Source organism: Amphiura filiformis, chromosome 1, assembly GCF_039555335.1.
Source record: "Amphiura filiformis chromosome 1, Afil_fr2py, whole genome shotgun sequence".
Lineage (NCBI taxonomy): Eukaryota > Metazoa > Echinodermata > Ophiuroidea > Amphilepidida > Amphiuridae > Amphiura > Amphiura filiformis.
In genome coordinates this window covers 78019763-78045653 of record NC_092628.1, presented here as the reverse complement: position 1 = coordinate 78045653, position 25891 = coordinate 78019763, and the positions used below count along the sequence as shown (strand labels likewise).

General features: G+C 37.3%; 2 protein-coding genes across 2 annotated transcripts; one reads left to right on the top strand and one right to left on the bottom strand.

Annotated features, from left to right (window-relative positions):
• Positions 1-838: 838 nt before the first annotated feature.
• Positions 839-13524, top strand: LOC140153808 (stromelysin-1-like). Its single transcript, XM_072176658.1, has 8 exons — positions 839-1116; positions 3351-3583; positions 5813-6108; positions 9018-9176; positions 9812-9966; positions 10531-10690; positions 11187-11453; positions 12638-13524. The coding sequence occupies exons 1-8, from the start codon at positions 973-975 to the stop codon at positions 12742-12744; spliced, it is 1521 nt and encodes a 506-aa protein (XP_072032759.1). The 5' UTR covers positions 839-972; the 3' UTR covers positions 12745-13524.
• On the bottom strand, positions 11517-24231 carry LOC140153824 (uncharacterized). The gene is made up of 5 exons (XM_072176660.1): positions 24121-24231; positions 19831-20017; positions 14703-14821; positions 13886-13972; positions 11517-13587 (listed from the first exon to the last, which is right to left on the bottom strand). Exons 1-5 carry the CDS (start codon positions 24188-24190, stop codon positions 13517-13519), a joined length of 534 nt encoding a protein of 177 aa, XP_072032761.1. The 5' UTR covers positions 24191-24231; the 3' UTR covers positions 11517-13516.
• Positions 24232-25891: the final 1660 nt, after the last annotated feature.

The following is a 25891-nucleotide window of genomic DNA, read 5'->3' as shown; positions in this document are numbered from 1 at the left end:
TAAAGGATGTAATAGTGACAAGCGACAAATATTTGATAAAATTATTTAAGAAAAAAAACTAGATTCAACATTTTGACAAACCGGTAATTAAAGCAAAGGTAGTGGTATGATGAGATTCTCATATTATTGTGATGAAAATAATAATAATAAAAACATAAAACGTTTATTGGATATAAATGTAAGGCAAAGCTGTTATAAACCTAATCCAAGGTTGTTGTTGTTGTTTTTGGTTTTTTTGGGGGGAGGGGGTGGGGTAATCTTCCGGACTCCACCATGGGCCACGGACTCCATTATGGGGGCGAAGGTCAACCCCACAAATAACGGAAAATTGCTTCGAACTCCCTCAAATTAAGCTCAAATAAAGCTTCATTCCAGACACCCCTATACATGGAAGCTTATATTTCTTTTGTTTTCAATTTTTCGACCCTCCCCATCGACATCGACCCACCCCCAGCAACGGCCATAAAGAACCGGCTTGATCCCACCCCAAAAAATATGCCGATTGTTGAGCTACACCTTTTTGACAAATTTAGCGTATCGTCAAATAATTATGCATATTAACTTAATAATATGCCAAAAATGTTAACCATTACTTATCTTCATGTGAATAATAAGCGAATGAAAGTTGGAAGAAATGACGAAATGCTCCTTTAAAAATAATTGCACAAACTGTACGTTTCACTGTTTGTTTGGATATGCCAGAAGTGAAATCACTTGTCAGGGATTAGATCGTGCCAACATAAATTCTCTGCGGACGCATCCGACAGCCAAAATGAATCTCTCTAAATAGAAAAGTACATAAGGTCACACCGGGACAGGTCGTTGTTGCCACCTCTGTGAAATCAACCAACTGCAGAAATATAGGGAAGCAGACATAGGCCTATGCCGAGTCTGCTGCTATATAGATGAAACAATTTTAGATTTTAGAGAAACTTTCTGGCAAATCTTTCTTCAAAATATTGAACGTCTAAAATGAATGTTTTAAGAAGCATTTGCATACTTTTGGGCGTGGTATTTGTCGGAGGAGCACGTTCAGTATATGGTACAGATACCGGTGGAAATGGATTTGAACAAGTTGGCGATGCTGCTGATTTAGACCAGCTACTTGGTGGAATAGTAAGTAGGCCTATAGGCATATAGGGTATTAACGATGCATCATCATGTGTACTGTGATGTGGGTGCATCCGAGTTCAAATTGTATGATGATGCTTGTTAGCCTTTTCCTGAAACGTTTCAGCATTATCTTTATTCCTTGCCACATTCAAACATTAGTCTTAATTAAACTACATGGTGAAGTCGATACCCCCGTGATGGCTACCAAAATGTGTCTTTATTGAACATGTGCTGTAAACTATCTGCCACGTTTTGAAAGACTTCATTGAAAGGTGACTGTTTTGAAAAAATTGCAAAATGTAAAATGTGGAACATCGCATATAGATTACAAGATTAAAGAGCTGTATCATGACATTATTCAGTTGCTTCGACTATATTTATAAATACGTTTTTATAAATACACACGTGGCCACCTCCGCGTTGCCATAACAGCTTGTAGACAGTAAGTCTCGAAGTGACCTTCTACGTAGCGGGTACTCTTTTAAATTGGCCGATTGAAATATGTCAATCTTTTAACGACTAAATAGATTGAAATGGGTTTTTTTTTTCACTCTCTTTGTAGACTGATTTCACTATATAATCAAGTGTTACTCTTAATGTACTGCCAAATGACATGTGTTGCATATGTTTAGAATGAAATTTCAAACTGTTTTAGAGTGGGCATTTTCAATCTTTTTTCAACTGGAAAGGACTTGTCCCTAATTTGGGACGGCAAAAGATTGAAAAACAATGAAAATCAATCCTTTCTACTGAAAAAAGATTAGCCTCTACCTTTAATCGCTAAAAGATTGTAAAAGATTGAGAATCAATCCTTTTGATTGAAAAAAAGTTTGAAAATTCAAATCACCCGATTGAATATACAATCTTTTTGATTGAATATTCCATCGGGCAAAATTGCTCTCTTAAAAGAGAGTGGTCTTCCTATTATGTAATAATTTTGCTATTTAATTAATACTTAAATTTGATGATGATATTGATCTACAAAGTTCCTATCCTGTTCTGTATAGTGGTCAATGCATGAGGACTTGGTCACGCTTGCTGGTCTTTGGTATGTTATGCCCATGGGTCACGTGCGTATGAAAACGTATTTATAAATATAATGGAAGCATACTGTTATTCGACAATACTTTTTCTGCTTCTAGTGTAAACTCCAAACTGTTCAAATAGCGAAATCCGATAGCTATAGCGAGGTAATAATCATAAATGTCTTGTGGTGTGGTCAATATGGATTTGCAAATAACGCGTAGCATAAAGATTTTTAATGAATGTGATCCAGATGTAGAGTAGACTATGCCATAGTCGAATTTTATTAAAATATGTTATTATTAGTCATGATGAACCCATTTCGTTGAACTCAAAATTATACTGATGTTTATTAAAATTAAAGTATTCAATATTAAAATGGTCATAAAGAGTTAAAAATATCAGATGATTAGTGACAATAAAAGTAATTGAATGCAACATTATCTTGCATAATTATAATGGCTCACTTTAATACTGAACAATTCTGATTTTGGAATCTACCAGTTTATTGATAGCGAACCCCGAAAATTCCACTTGGGAAGCTAACAGAGGGAGTAGGGTGACTGAAAAGATCAGATGTGAAAATTTATCAATTGTGCACACATTAATTAAATCAGAGTTTTAAGCTTAAATACAATATCCAGAGTATGCACAATGGGCAAGTAGACTACGGGGTAGTCTAGATGTAGAGTAAAATGGCAAAACGGAACATTATTCACCTTTCCCCGGGTGTTTTAAGAAAACAAAATTTCACAATCCTTTATGAATTTTAATAGGCCCAGGTTATTATGTCAACTTGATAAACAATTAGGGCTTTTAAAACAAACTTTACAAACAAACAGAAAACTATAATGAGTTGAAAGATGTCAGGGTTGTTAATGTATCATCGTAGCAACAGCCAATGAATCAACCACCAATTCATCAATAGCTCAATAACGTAAAAATTCGATAATTAGCATATCGAGGGATTTTAAAACTTACCATGCTTACAAATGTGAAGAGCCCATCCACGAAAGTATAACAGGTTTTGAGCAAATCAACGATACACATAGTTAAGAACAAGTAAATCTGCAAATGTGTGTCTCAACGCCATTAGCTCAGTTGTAAAGTGCCGGACTTCGGTACAATTTCATGTTTTCAAAAGCGTTTTATAGTAAGCACATATGCTAACTATCGAGTTTTTACGGTATTACAATTAATCTTATTTTCTGCAGGATTACCTGTACCGCTTCTGCTATCTAGATAAAGAATTTGGATTTGGTGGTGAACCAGATGTAGTAACCATTCAGTCTGCTATTCGTAAGATGCAAGGCATTGCTAACATTGTCAAAACAGATCGGTTGGACAGTGGCACGTTATTTGCTATGCGATCCCCTCGATGCGGAATGTGTGATATCGAAGGCAAAGATTCAAATATAACGCTGTATAAATCCGACATTGCATACAAGTAAGTTTGAAATTCGTTTTGTTGACTTAAGGTCGTGTGTCTTGAGCTCGCCACCAAAAAAAGGTGGCGACGTTACATTTTGCCAAAGTCGACTCAAAACAAATGATGATATCTCTGTCAAGCAAGAAGTTATTGTCATGCTTGTGGTCTCATTTTATTGCTAAATAGAATGCACTTTCAACCCTGTAAAAAGAAATAATTGAACTATTTTAATACTGACACTGTGCTTCATAGAATTCAGAATGGGCAGGCTGACGGTGGTGGGGGATGTGGTGGTGGGGGATGTGGTACACACAAACTCTATGGGATTGGTATTTTTAGTGCGTAATCTGCTTCTGTAAAGGCTGTAAATTGGATTTGGACTCTATTTAGCATCTAAAACACTCATGGCCTTACAGCTAAACAATTCTACTAATTGTTTTTAATAATTTATGATTGGTTTAGTCTAGAAAATACAAACTTTTCCATACAAAACTACCCGTTGTCATATTAAACACTGTAGTAAGTAATGCAGATGTCTTGAAAATCTAAAAGTCAAAGTATAAATTTTCTGAAGGGAAATTTAACGAGGAATCGAAATATGGACATATTTTTTCTGTATGGGTTAGGGGGAAAATGTTTAGGTTCAAACAATCTAACATACTTTGGCACACCCTATATTCCTAGATTACCAAACAGCTGTGATTTTGGTTTCTTCCAAAGTCAGTTGGCTCTCCATATCCTCTAACCAAATGAATGTTGTTTACTTCCAGTTTATTACTGTAAGTTGGTAATAAGCAATGCATTGAGTGACCCATTTTTATCAAAATCTTTTTATTCCACCCTGTATAACTTGCAGGTCACCCTGTATAATGAGTTGAAATGTATATATTTGAATTGCTTATGCCTTTAGCTTTCCAAAAAATGTAGTTTTGCTAGTTTAGTTGATAATTGTCGAGATAATCTAATTAGAAACCCGGTTGGTGTAAAAATTCATAATATTTGTCATGTAACGCTAAGGGTGGCGAGTTCAGGACACACGGCCTTAATAACAATTGACTAACATAATGGCAAAATCACGAAGTATTTTTAATAATCATCATTAGTGCACAGAATTGCATCCAATCAAGTGTTTGAAAATAAATAACGCATAAACAAGATATAATCACACGTACACCCACACCCCATCAGATAAAAAACACCAAGTTACACACACACCCCACACACCCCCCACCCAACCCACCCCACGCACATACAACGCACCCCTACTCCATCCCATACACATATCACTTCCGCCACCCTTACAGATCCCCCTTCCGGCGCACACACGTAAGCGAATCCTACGAATTTATCGTAGCAAAAACATGAAACATACAATATAAGAAAATCAAACACAAAGGTGGTGCTAGGGGCCCTGAAGAAAACTCACGGAGAGCTTGATGAGGCACGAGTCTTAATACATAAATGAAATATACATAAAGCAATGACAAATCACTAAGAAAAACAAAATAATTCAATCCAATTCAATTCAATTTGAATACAAAAAAACAACACCCCAAAACAAACAAAAATACACCCACCTAGTTATCAATAATGAAGGAAAAACCCACATAGTTCAAGGACAGTTAAGACAATACAAATACCTCAGGGAATGTTATAAAAGAAATCGTGACCCAAATAAATTCAAGAGCAAACTGAAGGAGATGGCCATGCAATTTCGAAGCATTAAAACAAAAAAGGTGAAAATTAAGTAAAACGAAGCAAACAAATTCGACTGCATAATTAAAGGAGGATTTCGTGATCCTAGCATCCTCTTTTTATGGCATTTTTCAGTAGATATCCACGAAAAAAGCTTATTTCCAAAATGTCAGTTGATTCCGATTTTGCGTTTGCGAGTTATGCATGATTATGTGTATTACACTGCTCCATAGACAATGTGTTGTAATTTCGTTCTGGTGCACCAGAACGAAATTCAAATTTGGCGATATTTTTGCTAAACGAATTAATCTGCAAGAAATATTTGGTACATAAACATTATATAGCCAGAGGTATCCAGTGGTGTAAAAATCTCAACTTTTTTTGGGAAAAGTGGGGGGATGAGGCTGTGGATCACGAAATGCCCCTTTAATGTGCATTTCTATACTTGGCCATCCTGATGTAGGTAAAGCGGTTTCGGACACATAAAAACCTAACAGAACCTTTTTAGCAAGATGTTAAAACTGCTTTGTTTATTTATTTCATTAATCTCAGCATCTTAAATTACCCATCACTGAAGTCGTTCATTACTCCTCAACAAGTGAAGAAGGACATAGCCAAGGCATTCAATCTGTGGAGCAAGGTGATACCAATTAACTTCAGGTACACTGAGGACTTAGTCGAGACAGATATAACTATATCTTTTGGAACCAGACGACATGGGGCCCTGAGGGATCCATTCTTTGATGGCAAAGGCGGCGTTCTTGCACATGTCTTCAAAGATGAACCCAGTGGATATGTGGAGATTCATTTTGATGACGATGAAGTTTTTACTCGTCTAGAGCGATTTGGTAAGCGGGGTTGCATCCCGGCATTAATACGTCAAACATTATTTATGTAGTTACACAAAACAAAAACCTTTCCAGGACTCTTCAATGTTTGGACTCTTCAACGTTTGGAAGCCCAGGGTTTTTTTTTTTCAATTTTCTTGCGCAATGCATGGCATTGAGTAGATATTTTGTTTTAATTTATTTTGATACCTAAATTGGATTGTACAGGGAAACTGTTTTGCTTTAAATTAACTGATATTTAGATTCCCCTTGTTTTTAAATCTAATTATAAGCCCTATCTTTAAATCCCGAATTGCATTGATTTAATAACCAAAACATGCAATTTTCAATTAATTCCACGGGTTTCGTGTGCAATTAATTGCAAAATATACATATTTTTCTCTTTAAAAACAATTCTTGTTGGCTTTTTTCAACGCGAATTTGTACACAAGGGGTCTTTTTATCTTTTCAGTTTCCGTAAGTCTTTTGTTCAGATACGAAAACGCAAGGGATTCAGTAAGTTACTGTAATCTGACTTCATTGTTAACTATGAAGTACCAATCAGCTTATTTCAATAGATGTGATTGCTTATGTCAATAAAACCGGGAGAGAAAGATTATGTTAACACCAGTGTTTTTAATGGCCTAGCGCCCTCTCGTCTTTAACATTGGTAAATTGATCTATATTAATTTGACAAAATGAATGCCAATCCGAATGACAAAGTCCACTTATTTCTGTAAAAACGTTGCAATTAAGCCCTAAAATCACAGAAGGTCCGCTTATGAGCCTGTCGAACCCCAAAGCACTTGTGCATGGCCACAGTGTCGCCCTACCATCAATGTCTATCTCCCTATTTTGCTTCCTCTTGCCCCCCCCATGATCAGTCTCCCACCTCCCCCCCCCGTCCCTACCCCCTCCTCTCGCGTTCTTCTCTTTCTAGTCTTTCAGTATATCTCTCCCTCTCTTTCTTCCTCACCCTCCCACTCTCACTTGTTCAGTCTCAAGTATTTCCTCCTCCCTCCCTCCCTCCCTCTCCATCCCTTGCGAAATTTATCAGTATGATCCATGACTGAAAATAAGCTCTGCAAAAATAAACATTTAAAATAAACCCGAGCCTTGCATATAGACCCAACCAATTATCAGATTAGCTTGCCATTGGTACGAATGAATAGAATACATTATCTTTGCTCCAATGCAATTATTCTTTTGTATTGCATTTCAATATAAAACATGATTACCAAATCACCACTTGTACGCGCCTCATTGGGAGATATTTGACTATTTTAGACGCTCGTTTCATCGCCAATATGAAAGACTTTTGCTTATAACTTGGCAAATGGTTAGTATATATTTCAATGCAAGATTATTTTTACGAGTCACTTACGTCTAGGCGTAAGTGCATATACACCAAACACAAGTCAATTGAAGCCGTACAATTTACCGCGAATTTAGGACCGTAAAATTTAGACTCTTCTTTTGTCTAGATTAGCACCCAACCGCACATCTCAAGGTTTTATGTAAAAAATCAATATAACTTACCAAAACGAAAACTGAAATTCACGAGCTTCAAATTTTCAGTAACTAACAAAAGGCTAGAATAAAAGATTGGTCACACCTGTGAGACTACCACTTCAGAATAACAATGACTTTCAAAAACTATTACGGATACGGAAACAGAAACTGAAAAGATAAAACGACGGTAGGGTTTATTGACTTTATTTTCATGGGTGACTGCACACCCAACACCTCTTTGTGTACTCATCTCCTTCAATCCAGTCATAAACTGTTGTCCAAAGTAAGTCATCATCCACTTCAGATACTTGACTGAATTATCAAGTACAGCACTTACTAATTGCTTTGGAGTCACTCAACCGTGTCCCCCATTTATTTGGAGACATTCGGTCGTTTCAAATATTGAGCTTCAGCATTGGTTTTGTTTTTGGTCACGTGGTTTCCTATTATCCTGGCAAAGCTCTTGACGTACGTCATTATCGATATCGTTATTTGTACCCTTTGTTAGAAACTTAAAACTTGTAGCAAGCCGTTTTGGTTTCATTTCAGTTTGTTCGATAATTGTATGAACGCATAATCGCTTGGCTTGAAGCAAAGAATTGTTTAAACTTCGCAGTGCAATATTCACGAACAGAGAAATCGAACATTTAAAAGCGTGGTTTAAAAAATCCAATAAGCCTGTTAATTTCTATGTGAAAAAGTATAGACCATCGAAATATTTGCTCTTCAGATTACAAAAGAATTGACACTCAAGTGATGTAAAAACATCTATTCATGTGCTTATCGCATGTAGGAGGATCGATAGAAAGCTATATGACTTCCAATCATAGGCTATTTCACTTTTATTCAAGTTATTTATTACTCGAAAGAAATGAGAAGAAAAAGAGAGAAGGGAGGGGGTAAGGGGAATGAGAAAGAGAAACAGAAGGAAGAGAGCATTAGAAGTGGAATGGGAAGAAGGGGAGAGGAGAGCTCGAGAGTGGATAAGTCTGTAGGGGAGAGAAGATATCGAGTGTAGGGGAGGCGAGGAGAAGGAGACATTGAGGAGAGGGAAAAGGATTATATAGATGGGGCAGAGGGGACCCTAGGTAAGAGGTATGGGTTGTGCTTACCGTGGACTATAAACTAATTCATAATCAAATAGTCATCATTTATGTTTCATTCAAACAAACAAACAAAAATGTTTTATGTATATTTCCATTTGTTTCACAATTTTTTAACAGTTTTTACAATTCGCTCTTTTTCTTTGAGTCTTTTTGCCGCCCTTTCTTTATTCTGCCGCCCCTGTTAAAGGTAGGGCATACTGTGGAAGCTAATTATTCAGTTATTTAGTAAAGCACACATGTTTCTCTGCGCAGGCCATTTTAGTTCTCATTTTGACTGAATATATTTCATTTCTTTATATCTTTGCTCTTCAGGAGTAAATCTCATCTATGACGTAGTACATGAAATCGGTCACGTGTTAGGTCTGAGCCATACCAATGTTAAAGATTCCATCATGTGGCCATATCATAAAGGCTTCGTTCCTGGTCTAGAACTCAGCGAGCATGATATCATGAACGTTCAGAAAATACATGGTAAGGATCTTGTACTGTACTGTAAGTCACTGTGAAAATAGCTTGCTAAGGAAACAAATATGGGATTCGGCGATATAGAACAAAATCTCTGGATCAGAATAGTGGGATGACAGGAGCCATATTTTTCAAGTCAAGGAAGCCAATAGAGGCCCTGTATCAATTTATCGATTGGCTCCAAACAAAGGATTTGAACCGGTGTCCTTCACCGTAGTTATGGCGGAGTGCAGTCCATTCAATCAAATGTTGTCATCAACCTATTTGATCGTAGTGCAGGGTTATGTGTGTGAGACGAACTGTCACGGTAGATTGCAATCATGCTTTTGTTGAATGCATTTGAGTTGTCCGCCATATTTACGGGATGATACGTCACATGCAAGGCCTCTATAGTTCCATTTATATTTCCAAAAATTTTTTGTTTCTTGTCCCATTCCTCTTGCATGTCTTATGTGTCAGCTTTATTTGTCTCACTATTTGAGTGCAAATACCGTATGGAAATGGAAGAATGGAAGATGTGGTGCAATAAACGGGCAGCTAGTCTATGCAAAACGTTGTTAACCAATTACTAACAACAACAAAAGTTGTATAAATTCAATCTCATAATAAACATACATTTATTTAATATTATGCACGCATAGGTGCTCGAGAGGGGAGCAACCTTCCATCGCCACCAACTACAGTTGCAGAACCAGTGCGTGGCGCATGGCCTGTGCCAATCACAGAGCATGTCCAAGGCGAATGCCCTAGCGAGTATGCCGCTGCCATAATCAAAGGAGAGTTACACTTGTTGCAGGTGAGGTGACCACTGATAAAATTAAGAGCACTCCCTATGAGCCAAAATGACTTCTGGAGTATATGTTTCAACCGAATTATCCTTCTACATAAATAAATAAATGCAGGAATTTATATAGAGCCTTAGAACCGTAATTAAAGACGTCAAATTAGTTTAAATTTAATCCGCTACCATTGGCCATTAGGATAAGCTAGACCTATATCAGACCATTTGGCTGCAACTATTTTTGAGCTATATTACTGCACTCCTTGTGGGTCAGTTATTATGAAAATACATTAGCCAACATTAGCCACATGTGGAATCCCATAATTCCAATGTCATTATACAGGGGTAGAACCCGCGGGATTTTTATTGCATATTTCTCATTTGAAGCTTCTTGGGGGGTGGGGTCCATACCTTCGTGGCATTTCGAAATGTCTATGTATTTAAAACCAAAAGGTTAGTAAGTAAGTAAACAAGTAACGTACTATTGAGTGTGAGGCTTCGGTTCACCAAAACTCATTAAGATTATCGGAGAGAGGTTTTTAGGTTTGTTATCTCACGTTTTCCATATTTGTTATGCAGGGTGACAGAGTATGGCTATACAAACTTGCAGATTTATCGGAGTATACGGTTGTAACATCTCCGATGGATGGTTATGAGATACCTAAATATTTCAGGGGACTACATAACAACCAGAATTTAGCTTACACAAAAGCTGATGGAAATACCGTATTTATACGAGGTAAATATCACTCCCTGGAGATGTAATAAATTGTATCAAGCATAATAATTAACAGTTGCATAGTGTTATTGTTTCTCATTTAATTAAATAAGAAACGAATGCACTGTACAAAAAGTTCAGAGTACGATAAAAAAAAGAGCCATCGGCACCTCTTCGGGCACCGATAGCGCTATAGGACCAAAAAAGATGTTGTGCCTAATTGGATTTGCTTGCTAACTCGGTTTATCACACCACATGGTGTTTAACTACATGTATGTAAAATGTTGTTACCATGAGCCCTCACTTTGGCCTACACCATGGTGGTCCTTTTATAAACTCGCCTTCGCGGTAACGGCATCTGAATAGTAATTGGCCAATGATTGATACTTGTGGAATACAGTTACTTTCAAACACTACATTTCACAGCAAAATCACCGTAGGCCTACTAAAAGAAAAAGGATATTTATTATATATTTTAGTACATTTTTAAAAATCCATTAAACTATTTTTTACGTAGGGAGGAACTACTGGCTATATGACGGTACAAAAATCCTGCAAGGATACCCAAAGAGGGTCCTTCCTTTGTACAAAGGCATACCAAAGAATACCAAGGCAGCTTTCCATGACCATCACGGTGGTATAACGTACTTTTTCAAAGGGGATAGATACTGGAGGTATAATGAACGTAAAGAAAGGCTTGCTGGAACCAAAAAGGGTTATCCTTTGTCCGAAGAATTTGAAGGACTTCCAGCAGATATAACTGCGGCATTCTCTGATACAAACGGTAGGTGATTGTCAAGCACACGTTTGCTTTGTTATCAGACAAAAATAGTAATGGAGTCATGTGTTATCAGTTATCACGTTATAATAACGCTGCGTTTATTCTCATATTTTAAAATTTGTATATACTATATAAAAATAATAACGTTATTGAACACTATTATGTAACTCAAAGTGACGAAGAAGCAATCATTCAAAAAGCTAACGTGAATATGGCATGACCTTATGGTAAATCTATGGATCGATTAGCATTCATTAGATAGATAGTGATTACCAATAGGTATATGTTCCAAAATACCAGGAGCATAATTTATTGTATATCGAGGGCTTGAACCAGAACCACCTATGTCCACTATATTATATTTTACTCATTTCGGCAACAAATGGACGGTTAATACTGCTCTCCAGTAATGTAAGTGACTTTGGGGTATGTGCATGGCCACTTGCGTGTAACTCGAGGGTTGACAAACAGAAGGCCTTAACTCAAAAAGTGCCTTTTTGAGAAAAATGAGTAAAAATAATATTTTGCATTGAAATGTGACCAAGTATTATTGTGCTATAGATGCAACAGGAAGTTGATTGAGTTAAGGCTTATGATTTTAAGAATCTGTGGGTATTACAGATTATTTTGGTACAAAAATCTCAAAATGGCCAAAAGTGAATCAACCCTCGAACTGTTTAAGTGACCATCAGTTATACCCCAAAGTCACTTGCATTTATTATCATGATTATGGAGGGCAGAATTAACCGTCCATTTGTTGCCAAAATGAGTAACATGTAATTGTGGACATAGGTGGTTCTGGTTTTAAGCCTTCAATATATTGCATGCGTTCATTTTCCTTGCGGGTTGATGCATATATATTTGTAATTTCCAACATTTTAGTGACAATTTTGTTATAAAAATAGCAAAAAACACAGAATTTTGATTCTCTTAAACATGATAGTAGGTCAAACACTGCGTATTACTTGTTGCTTGAGACATTGAATAAAATAATGCACTTGTACTAGAATGTCGATGCGTCAAATGCACTCTCCCTGTGGGACTCGTGCATTAGACGCATCTACATCTCAGTACGCGTGCATTATTTCACACTCAAAAAAATGATACGCACTTTTTACCTATTGTTTGTAATGTTTCTGAATGTAATATAAACTTTACTATACATATAATATCTTTATATTTTCCAGGCTATCGTTATTTGTTGAAAGGACAGCGAGTGTGGCTTTATAGGAGCGGTTCAAGCAAACTGCAGAAGGGATATCCCAGACTTTTTCCCTTACCAAATTGCCAGTAGTTATAAAGAATAAAATGCATTACATGTTGAGGCATCTATCAAAAATATTCAAAAGAAATGAACAAAATGTGAAAAGAAATTGAGTACATTATGTACTTATGATACAAAACAAGATTTACATCTACATTCTTGGTTAAAGCGCTCTTTTCCAATGAATAGAGGTTATGATTTTTTATAATGCGTTTGAAATATTTTTGAAAAGAAGTATACAAAAACAATTTTAATTAGCACTAAAATTTCTTTGGGAGAATAGCTGCTCCAATGGTAATTACTTCACGTAAATTTTACAATGCATTGCACTTGAAAACAGTCAATGTCCTCATTAGAAACAATTATCGCGAATTCGCGATTCACAATACGATGCGCCGCCAGCGGTTGCGCTTGTCAGTCCAATATTTGACCTCCAGGGTCGATATCGCCGTTCTAAAGTTACAAACAGGGCCACGAAGATCAATTCGTGCGATCAATAGATAGAAAATGGATCTACTATAATTGCAAATTGGTGTTTGAGTATGCATTCGCGTATAACATCAATGACCTGTCTTGTATTCGTATTTACGCGAATTACGCGGGCTTTTGATGTCGTCTTTTTTCCATGATGCACTTCTCCCCAGCAATCGCTTGTGGCACATCGTAGTGTGAATTGACTGAATTAATTGCGATAATTTAAGAATATTATCTAGACATAAAAATCCAGACCAGTGTAAAAACACCATTTAGATAAGTTCACCAGCATAAATTCTTGAATAAATATTTTTGTAACTGCTCTGGTCTACTCTTCATTATCTTTAAGCGTAAGCTTCAGTGTAGACTTTTCGTCGTCGTCAGACCACGTACAAGGCCCTGAAAGATACAGAAAGAGAGAAATAGAGTAGAGAAGTCGATGAGAGAGGGTGAGAGCTGGTGGGGTAGATCAAGTATGGTAAGAAACTTATCTCAGATACTTATAAGGCCATATCTGCACAGAAAATCAATATGATGTTTATTGCATATCTTTTATAATCTGAATTAGAGGTTTCTTATATCTTCTCGACAGAAAAAGAAAAAAGAAATTGGTCAGTTCTGGAAATAAGTGCTGTATGTATACTACACATAATACAGCAGTAATAACTACAATTTATATATAATATTATTAGTTCACCTGAATAACTTGCACAATGCGTATCCGTTGTGTTCTGATAGCTCCAAATGTAAGCTTCGTGATTGTATGGGTAGGTAAAATCAACCCCTGTATTATTAAAAAGAACCCGAAACATATCCAGTCGCAAAATTAATGTTCAAATAATTATTATTCATATTCATATTCGATTCATCTTGTTTGTCACCATCATGTGGTCAGATGTTTGCCGCATAAGCGTTGGTCTTGGTCCCAACCGACTTCCTTCGTGACGAAGAAGCTTGGAACCGAGAGTATAGCGTAGCGCGCGAGGCATGTGGAACATTGCAAGCTATCTTGTAGCCTCTTCAAACCGTCCAAGATCGTAAGAATGACACCTTAATTTTATAATTAGAGACAGAAATGATTTGGTACATGTTCTGTGCAAATTAGTGTATGTGTACTTCTTAAAATTCATTTTTATAAATTAATTATTATCGTAGTGGAAAACTTTAGTCGCAAATGCGAGGAAATGCGACTAATTTAAACAACTTATATCAGTTGTATCTGCTCTTCTTGGCCATTTTTGGCTGGAAGTAGGTCATCTTTTGTTATATTGCACTATTTCCAACTCATTTATTGTATTTTTTTGCAATTCAAACAGTTTAAGTGAGCAAATAAATTGAAATTTTGAATTTACGTCGTCATTTTCGATATGCTAGGTTGTGCATTACTTTTATACCCATCTACGACACTAAGAAATAAAAACCAAGCAGAACGTTTTGAATGACCCTCGTATACATTATTAAATAGCTCATTATCATAATTGATCATGATTTGCCCTAGGCTCGAACTTTCTCACCGACTGGCAGCGGTACACCTCGACGGTCAAAGACGCACCAGAAAAATGGATTCGCACCTCGCACACCGACGATGCTTTCGATAAAATGGCCGTATTTCTCGTTAAAACTAGTTGTAAAGCTAAATAAAAAGGAACAAAAATAATGGTACGAAAAATGGTAGTCTAATGAAATAGTTTTAAGAATAAAATTTTAAGGATAAAATAATTTTAAGAATAACATTAAGGATAAAATCATCAGGAGCAAGATCCAGGATCTGACTAAAGATATACAGTTAACAGAACTGATAGAAAGCATGCTTAAGGACAGACTCTTCTTTGTGGAGCTGGGTAGCAAGAAGAGTATATTTTCCACAGGGAGGTGTACTTGCACATCTCCTCTTCAACATCTACACGAACGACCAACCAAGAAGTGAGAACACTGTTCGATTCATCTATGCTGACGATCTCGGTATTGGAGCTCAAGATCTAGATTTCACAGTTGTGGAAGAATGCCTCTCTAAAGCTCTGGATGAAGTCACACCATTCTATGAGGATAACCACCTGCGAGCTAACCCATCAAAGACACAGGTGTCTGCCTTCCATTTACGAAACCGTGAAGTTAAACGCCATCTAAAGGTCACCTGGTCTGGTACAGAACATTGTGAACACCCTGTTTATCTGGGCATTACTCTGGATAGGTGTCTCACACCGACATCGCCCGGTTTATAAATACACTATACAGCCTGAGACACTGAAATGAATACACGGGATCGATACACGTGGATGTGCTATGCACGATTGATATTCAGACGATAAATCTTTGGATACCAGGTTTGAAAATGATGAATAAATCCCGTAAATGATTTCGTATAAAGAAACCAGATGTGGCCCCTTGCACTTGAATATATATTTTTAACAGCTTGACTAACACACAGCGAGGACAGTAACCGGGCTAATCGGGACTATTGTCAGTAGCCTTATAGTCAGATGTCCTTCGGCTCTTATGCGACACAAAACTATTAAGGGACGCACCATTAGATATTATCGGGGGGGCTAGGGAGTTTGGGTCAGGCAGGCTGCCTTTGGAAGCAAAATTTTTTTTTCGCCGCCTTTCGGCGAAGTTGTCTTTTTGTCAATTTTAATGTATACCTTTACACAGAACTGGGTAGGGGAAAAATTTTGTTTGTTGCTCATCAGTGAGGCAAAATTTTTTTTTTACTCATCAGTGAGGCAAAAGTTTTTTTTTTTTACTCATCAGTGAGGCAAAACTTTTTTTTTCAAAAAACTCCCTAGCCCCGCCGATAATATCTAATGGTGCGTCCCTAAACAGGTCGATATAAAATGGCTATGCGTGGCGGTGGATTCAACCTACCATGGCGATTTCTGCCATGAAAATATGGGGGCGATGACAGTGCCTCATTTCAAATATATAGTTTTAGTTTTGGTTTTGGTTTTGGTCACGTGGTTTCCTATTGTCCTGCCTAACCACTTGAATCACAAGATATCGAACTCTTTGTTTCTACCTTTTGTTTAAAACTAAACATTTGTGACAGGTAGTTTCGGTTTTGGTTTCAGTTTCTTATAAGTGGTGTGACGAATAAAATTACAGGATTTTCGAGTTACCTGATCTAAGTATACAAAAGAAATGTTTAAATTTCGCAGTGCAATATTCACGAGCAGAGAAGTCGAACAAAACAGTCTACATTTGAAAGCATTGATTTAGTTTGAAAGCATTGGCTTGTGACTACGAAATAGCCTAAGCTGATTTCACTGTGAAAATATATAGACCATCGAAATATTTGCATTCGACATTACAAAAGGGCCACTACTGTAATTGTATAGGTGCTATAAACAAAATCGATTCGTGTACTTAACCACATGTACCAGAATGAATGGAGGGCCATTATATGACCTCTAATAACCTGATGACTTTTACTGAAGCAATTTTTACTGCAAAAAGTAGAAGATAGAGGGGAGAAGAGATTGGGGTGTGTGTGTGGGGGGGGTGGGGTGGAGGGCAAGGGGGATATGGGCCGGTAGAGAGAGAAACATATGAGAGAGAGCATTGGAAGTGAAAGAGAAGTGGGAGTAGAGCTCGCGATGAAGATATCGAATGTAGGGGAGGAGGAGGGGGAAAGGGGTAATTTAGGAAAGAGGTGGTTATATAGGGAGGGGAGCCCCCTCTTAAAGAGGTATGGGTTGTGCTTCCCGGGGATAATAAACTAATTCATAATCAAATCATCTCCATGCATCGTTTATGTTTCATACAAACAAACAAATTCCCCCACCCCACCCCATCCTTCAGTATACTCGCATGTATATGATTTCTAGGCCTAGAACTCGTGAGTGTAATATGCCACCTGCCTTCGACAGAGAGCATCAACTGTCGTCCGCGGGATAGATTTCCGATATCAATCATGATAATAATTATGTTAGCACAATAGGCTATTGTATACTTCTGGTTATATACCCTATACTGTGTCCTCCCAGCATAATAGTGTTATGATTGCAGATCAGATCAGCTCTACTTTTTAATCCCTTGATTTTTGGTTTCTGAACAAAAGAGAAACCAAAACTATATATTTGAAATGAGGGACTGTGTGTCTCTCCTATAAGAATCATGTTGAGAAGACAAAGATGAAAGATGAAACAACATCTTGAGTAAGCTCACCAGAACTGGGGTTTAAGTGTTCACACTCTGAAGGCAACGGCCTCAGCTCTATGCTACTCAACAGCAGAGTATGCGTGCCCTGTATGGGAGAGATCGCCTCATGCAAAGTTGGATCCAGCCCTGAATGCTAGCTGTCGCCTGATAACAGGTTTTCTTCGAGCAACACCAACTGATGTAAGACGTAATGTAGCAAGCATGAAAGAACGCCAGCGCCAAGCCACTGATGTAAAACATCCCCTGTTTGGACATATCCCTCCAGAAAGTCGTCTGAAATCCAGAGATAACTTCCTCAACAGTGTAACTCCATTTGAAACATCAGCCAACAGTAAAAGAGTGGCGAAATAGGAGGAGAGATCTACCAATCACCCACAAAATATAAATGGTGTAGATGCAAGTTGGGTTGAATGGAAATGCCTCAATAGGTTAAGGTGTAGGTCAACCTCAGCTAATGGGGATATCGAAAGAATACAGATGTAACCTGCGATTGTGGAACAGAACCACAAACAATGGATCACCTGTGTTGCCCTCAACTGGAGCAAACATGCACAACTGCTGACTTAGCAGTTTACAATGAGAATGCTGAAAAATGTGTGCAGCACTGGCTGAAACACATTTGTGACGCGATCAAGCAAAATCAGTCGGAACTCGCAAATATTGACAAAGGAAATATTCCCTTTTGTTTCCTCTTGTTTTGGAAACTCTTTAATCGCTCATATCTTCAATTTCAATAGTGTTTTTTTTGCAAAATGCAGCTTTGTAAATGCTTTTTACCATACTATAAGAAACTGAAAATTTAATATTTCCGAGTTCCGACTGATTTTGCTTGATCGCATCACATTTAGTATTGTGCCGTGGACACGCTGAGAAGAAGAAGATCAGGAGCAATTATTAGCATGGTATTTATCAAAAATTACTAAATAAAAGTTTTTCTGATCAAAGAAGATTTGCACAGCATCACAGAATACTTATGTGACATTGACCCTTTTACAGCCAGAATGAACCTCTAATAGATTTGTGCATCTATCAGTTCCCTTAATTATACCATATTTTATCTTACTTTCTTAATTTTTGAACACTAAATGAATGCATGAGACGCTCAGTAACCCACAAATACCGTCCAAACACCAAAGAGTCCTAGAGATATTGTGCTGCTGGAGTAAACTTGAAGCCACTCTGCACATATTCAATGGGAATTTGCATGCATCAGGAACCAACTTTTGGTGCCATAGTACTGCAGTACATTAATTTGTGTTGATGTGGTGGTAATCTTCTTTGGACGCTGACATAACGACTTAAAGACTAGACTGGTGTGTGTAACTGAACCAACGGCACAGTGCGTAGCCTTCATGCAACTTGATAGTGTTATTGTAAGAGTTCCCGTTAATAATTATTCATTCCTGTCGGTGAATACTGTCAAAATTGAGCTCTTGATAACGTATGAAAATCAGAATACCCGGATATTAATAATTTCGCTATATGTGACGTACACCACGAATGAGCCGTAAATGTCCTCAATTGTATTCTGAGTTACAGTGTAAAATGGGCATGAAGGTCATATTCATAGGTATTTCAATTTGGTGCTACGTGTATCTCATTAAATGATCATTAACTTTGATGATGTTTATCTAAAAATTCCTGTCCGTTTGTATGTAGTGAGACATCACCTGAATTATAGGCCTATATACTTGTTGTTATGTCAGCACCCATAGGTCACGTGCGAATTTTTAGTCGACTATTTTGAATCCCCTATGCTAACTAATTATGCCCGTGTCGTATCCAATAAAGAACACAATAGATAAATAAATAAATAAATAAATGTTGACATTTATATAGCACCTTTCACACGTATCAAAGCGCTTTACATTTATTCCGCTGTCATTAGAATATGTCAGCTGCCATACAATGCCCAAGGCATGCTCATACCTTTGGGCGGCGCTCAATGGACATTATTCCGAACAGCTCCCCATTTCACCCCTGGATAGAGACAACATGATGGCACTGCTGGGACTCGAACTCGCAACCCTCCGATTGCGAGGTAGAATCTGTACCGTGTACCGCTGTGCTACCATGCCCACATGGCCTAATTAACGTTGTGATGATTCAAATAACTATAGTGTGGAGAATAAGGGCGAGGAAAAGATTCCATTGGCCTTTCCTTTGCTCAGTTTAACTTGGTGCTCTCTGTGGCAATTTACAAATGATCAACAGGACAGCATTGCATTCCTGGCTTGAGTAGGCCACTAATGTGATATTTACTTCGCACGATATACTCGTGCGATGCCCCCTTTTCATGTTCATTTTACCGGTGTAGGAATGAGCTTGAACACATAAAATAGGGAAAGGTTTGAACATACAACAAAAGAGCAAGTTCCAAAATGCTGTGTAAAAGCTACGGAACGTAAAACTGTCTAATTTACATAACAAGAGCCCGCCCTTGAGCATTAGTTGCTATCTGGTTTCTCATGAGAACCTCGTTACCTGAATTTTGATGGCGGATATTGTTGTTCGGCAAACAGCATGGCTTCATATAGAGTACCGTACAATGGCACATCTTCGACTCGTAGTCCACATTCTGTTCGGTTTCTGTCGGGAATTACGACAGACAAATACACATTTTTGGTGCAACTTGGTCCACAACAACGACGACGATTGAACTGATGAAAATCTATGTGGGAAAAAGAAAAGGTGTACTTTCTTTTGTGTAGTTTGTTAGTTGTTTACCGGTATCATTTATGATTTTGACATGGCAACTGAAGAAATGAATACCGAAAATGAATAGGTCATGTACCTATTTAATTTGACCGTGGCAATCTTTAAAGAACAATTTGGCTGATTTCATTTAGATGTAAAGATATGTAAGAGCTTGTAAGGTGGAACATATGCCAAAACAATTAACCAATTTCATATTATAAGATCTTACATTGTGGCTTTAAAAAGTTACAATATTGCTAGGGGCCTATAGACTACAAGAGGACACCATTACAAAATGTTCAGCATTTTAAGACCACAACATGAAGTCATTTGGTTGCTAATAGGTATTCAAACCAAGCGTGAACCAGTTACTAAGGTGTGATGTATTTACTACAACGGCGATAAAGATGGCAATCAATACCACTGATATGGTTAACATATGCAGTGATCGATTTTCCTCACGAGTCATAATTTAAGATAATTATGTTTTCCCAAAATGTTAAAAATATTGCAGCAATGCAGCAATGCAGCAATATTAATTGCTTATTGTTTTATTATATCTAATGCACTCGAAAAGTTTATGCCGGATAATTACTTCGCAAAAGTGAATTTGTCAAGATAATCGCACTAACGGCTCTCGAGCTAAATGCAATAACTCCACGGTCAAGTGCGATTATGGTACGATTATAGTGTTAAAACAAGAACCACTAAAACAAGACGTTAGAACAAGAACAACTAACCGCTAAATTTGGTATCCAACTAGTTTGCCCTGCATGGCTGCAAAGAACCACTAACCGCGAAATCATGGATATCCAACAAGCTTAAATAATAAAATAGCTCCGAGGACAGGGCTTGAAAAATGAGGGAAATTAAGGGGTAAATGTTTAAAACATTAATATTAAAAGTAGAACATTATATTATACGGTGTCAAATTACATTAAGGTTACTATTTTATATAAAGGTTACTCTTGCCTTCTTGCCCTGCGGGGCCCTTATATTGGGGTCCAACGTGGAGTGTTTAGTCGTCGTGCTAGTTGATACCGCAAACATCAAGGCCGCAGGGCCGGCAGGCCCGAGGCCGGTGACTCGACTCCCATACGACGCAAGAGTAAGCTTAATGTAACTTTGACCAACAGCACCACCACAGAATATATATTCTACTTTTAGACATCCTTTTTTACTATGTCGACTTGGTATGTTAATTTGTCTTAACATGATCAACTTTTTTGCTAAGTTGATTTGGCGTGATAATTTATCTTGACATGTTTACATAATAAATCGACATGGCAAGATTATCAAGATTATCTTGCCAAATTGTGGCACTTATCTGCTTCCGTACAAATGGATTATAATAGTTTAGAGTTTCCTTTGTATGTTCAATATCCTTGATTCTATCACTTGAAGGGATCTGGAATGAGCGTTTTGAGCGTTTCGACAGTATTTTTATGGGACATGAGAGCACCTCAGACGTATCGAATTGCATTCTGAATACGAAGCATGTCTTTCTGATATCAAATAATTTTCACTTTTGAAAATCACGATATAATACAAATTTAATGACAAATTAATAAAATTGGATATTTTTCAAATTTTTGATATATAACAGTCCTTGAAGTAAATTATATAAATCTAATGATATATTCTTAAAGTGTATGTAGCTGGGAGGAAAAGCCGACGATCAGTTGAAAATTTTAACCTTTCATATTGAAGATATGGATTTTTTTCCCAAAGAGACCTAATTTTTTTTGTGCTTTGGGAAAAAAATCCATATCTTCAATACGAAAGGTCAAAATTTTCAATTGATCATCGGCTTTTCATCCCACCTACATACACTTTAAGTATAAATCATCATAAAGTTTACTTTGAGTACTGTTAAATATCAAAAATATCAATTTTTAATGATTTGCCATAAAATGTGTATTACATTGCGAATTTCAAAAAATAAAAATTATTTAATATCAGAAGGACATTCTTCGTATTTAGAATGCAATTCGATATGTCTGATGTGCTCTAATGTCCGACAATAAATACTGTCCAAACGTTCATACCCCTTCCATTAATATATTGTTAAACGGACTCAATTTTTGCAAGTTCGTTCTGCGCTGTTTGCACAGTATTTTTTGTGGAACATGAGTGCACATCAGACATATCTGAATACGGGGGATGTCCGTCTGATATCAAGTAATCTTGATTTTTTTTTAAATTGGCGAATTATTAAAAATTGATATTTTTTTCTTTTTCATATTTAACAGTTCTCGAAGTAAAATTTATAAATCTACTGATATGTACTTAAAGTGTAAGTAGCTGGGAGGAAAATCCGACGATCATTTCAAAAGTTTGACCTTCCGTATTCATGGTATTGAAGATATAAAGTCTAAATTTTCAAATGATCATCGGCTTTCTCTCCCAACTACATGCACTTTAAGCAAATATCATTAGATTTATTTTACTTCGAAGACTGTTAAATATCAATTTTAAATAATGTGTCATAAAAGTTGTATTAAATGGCGAATTTAAAAAAAATCAAAATTATTTGATATCATCAGGACATAATTATAATTTATCGTATTCAGAATGTAATTCGATATGTCTGATGTGCTCTCAGCCTCTCAAGCCCCACAAAAATACTGTGCGAGGAGGGGGGGGGGTGACCGACCCCTTAATCCCCCCAAAATTGTTGAATTCAGTAAGCTATCAGTTTAAGGCGAGTGGGATGCGGGCAAGAGCCATACATTTTTGTTTTAATTTTAGCCATTTAACTGAAAAGGTGCAGTGTACCTCTTAATCTTATATGAAATGAGTCAAGAAAGCCAATAATAGCATTTATATTGCCATAGGTTTTGCGGTTCTTGAGTTCACCCTAACACGCCTAGATACCACAAAATACCACGATGATAACCACGGCGCATGCATGAAACCCACGTGATGCGATGACGCAATCAGCGTAAGTGCTATATGCTCAGGGAATCTCTGGCCGGGCCAGCGCAACCCGTGTGGCTACCGGTCGGTGATCGTGTGCTTGGCATGCGAGGGGTCTAAGATTCGAATCCCAGGGGTACCAAGTGACTTCTCTCCTTTTTTGTTCTTTCTTTAACTTCCGATAGCAATGTCCGGTGTTAGGGTTAGAGCCAATAATATATCCAAACGATATTTTGGGCGCTATCCCCCTCCCGAGAAAGAAAAACATGCACATATGTTTGAAATGACTCTCTCCATATATAAAACCTTGGGATCTTCTTCATAGAATTCCTAACATTCCATTTGTCAGCTTTATTTGTCTCAATATTTGAGAGGAAACACCATTGGTCAAGCTCCCCTCCAACGCGCCCTAACTATAACATAATCTAAAGCAGTATTCAGACTTTTTATTGTACTTAAAATATTGTATGTAACATATCTACGTTGTTTAATCTATTGCCATTCTATTTCCAGTAATGTTTAAGTTCTAACGAATGTTTGATGACGTAAAATCCATAATATATTTCTGCTAGATATTATATGTAACATATTATCGATTTTTCGTCATCAAACATTCGTTAGAACTTAAACATTACTGGAAATAGAATGGCAATAGATTAAATAACGTAGATATGTTACATACAATATTGTACGTACAATACTTGGAGTCTGTGGAGCGCTTAAGGGTAGACGAGGCATTAGGTCGAAGCAGCCAAATAAAATTGATTTTCATTATCTAAATCAATATATTAATGAAAAATAACACTCGGATGTTTTGCGAAAGTTCATTCTACAAATTTAGTACAAATCATATATTTTGAAAACTTGCTTGATTTATTGTCGTTAATGAGTTATGTACGATTGACAAAAGTGTTGTTGTTTCAGCCCTCTTTTCTCAAGAACCACAGGATCTACAAAAGTATATCTGTGATATCTGAATTCTTCTACACACTCGCTATGAAATGATCAATGCAATTTTTACCAAAATAAAGCTCACTACCACTTGCAAGATGCTGTGAACTACCAAATCGCAACAGTTTGAAATAGTTGCTAACCTTTAAACCATGTTAACATAATCTTTAACAGTTTTTCAATATATCGTACAAATAATTCTCTTACCGTCAGTTGCGTTGACAATACCAAGGAGACATATCAACAATATGCAGAATATGCAGTAGTTACTCTTCATTGTCGCTATTTATGAGTAGTGTCCTAGCTTTGGTTGAAACTAGTCCTTCAAGAATGACTCTCGGCTTGAGAAGTTTAAAACTACAATGTATACTAGTATTGAGCATGTTGAGGCAAAGCCGAGCTCGCTACTCGGCCTTCGGCCTCGTTGTTCGGCTTCGCCGAACATGCTCGGCTTCGCCGAGCCCCCCCACACTTCGGCCTCGCTACTCGGCCTTCGGCCTCGTTGTTCGGCTTCGCCGAACATGCTCGGCTTCGCCGAGCCCCCCCCACATAGCCGTGGGTCATTCTTGAAGGACTAGTTGAAACTGGATATATGTATACTTCTAAACACCCAAAGTAGGCCAACGCGAATTTATCATGTAATGTATTGCTACCAGGTAGTACCTATTGCAAGTATTATGATCTCGTGACTTTGACGGATCAGGGATGGACGGATATTGTTCGAAGGTTTATATCCTTGTTTTGATCGTTTTACATGACTGAGCAAAACTATAGGCCTACTATACAAAGTATCATATGATCGCAAGTAAACATATATCCCAGGGTATCATAACCTTAAAGCAATGTCACTACTAGGTGTTCAATATATGGTATTTTCTTACTAACTTAAAAAAAATGAAACCTGTGTGCAACGCGAGGAGGGCAACTTTGTGCAATAGAAATCAATTGCCCTGCAAACAAGAAAAGGGGTGGGTGGGTGTGGGGGGTGGGGGGGTGGCCAGGTAAAACCCTACAATCGGGGGTTATAAACGTGTTTTGGTTTTATTTGGTCAAAATAGTCCTGTAGCAGGTAGGTTGGTTTTGTCAATTAAGGGTAGACTAGGTATTCTATTAGAGGTTATCCACGTTACCCAACGCTCTGCAGGGTCTATTATTCTATTGTTTCCGATTAGAGCGCTTACATATTAGAAAATGTTGCCAATCAATATTCATGAGAGTGTACATTCAACGTCCAGTTTTCGAAATTGGGTGACTTGTGTTTGGCAGGTGTGAAATACATCTGACTGGGCGTTTTAATTACGTAACGAATAAAGGCATTGACATCATCGAATGGCTGCCCAGTGCTGTTATGTGTTTAGTTATTATATAGGCCTAATAATTATTATTAAATGTATTCATCATTCCTTTCTTTTCCCTTCTCTGTACTTATTCTTTCCTATTCCTACACTTTATCACTCCCTCGCTCTTCTTGTCCCCTCTCACCCCCTCTCTCATTCCCATAATTTTCCTTTTATTTCTATTTATCTACTTGTCTTTATTATATCTTTTTTATTTCTCCCTTCCTCCAGCCCTCTCTCATTCTCCATATCCCCTCCTCCCCTCTCTTCCCCTCCCAAGACTTCTCACAGGGGTGAATCTGCCCTCCCCAACCCCCCCCCCTCTTTGGGTACGCCACTATTTCTATACCAATCTCCTTCTTAAAATAAAATTTAATGGAAATTTAATAGGCCTATACTTATACTTACATGTATACGTATAGCGATTACCATTATAGTGTAATATAGATATGTGGACTGGACATGGCAGCCTTCATACATTCTAATGTGTATTCGATCAGCAAGAGCATTCAGTTTATTTAAATGAAGCGCCTAAAGTCAGGTGGGTGGTAAAGATGATTGCATCGACAGCTAAAGCCTCCTTTATAGACTTCAGACCCACACAAGCACACATTTGGGATACGTGATAACAATGGTACCAC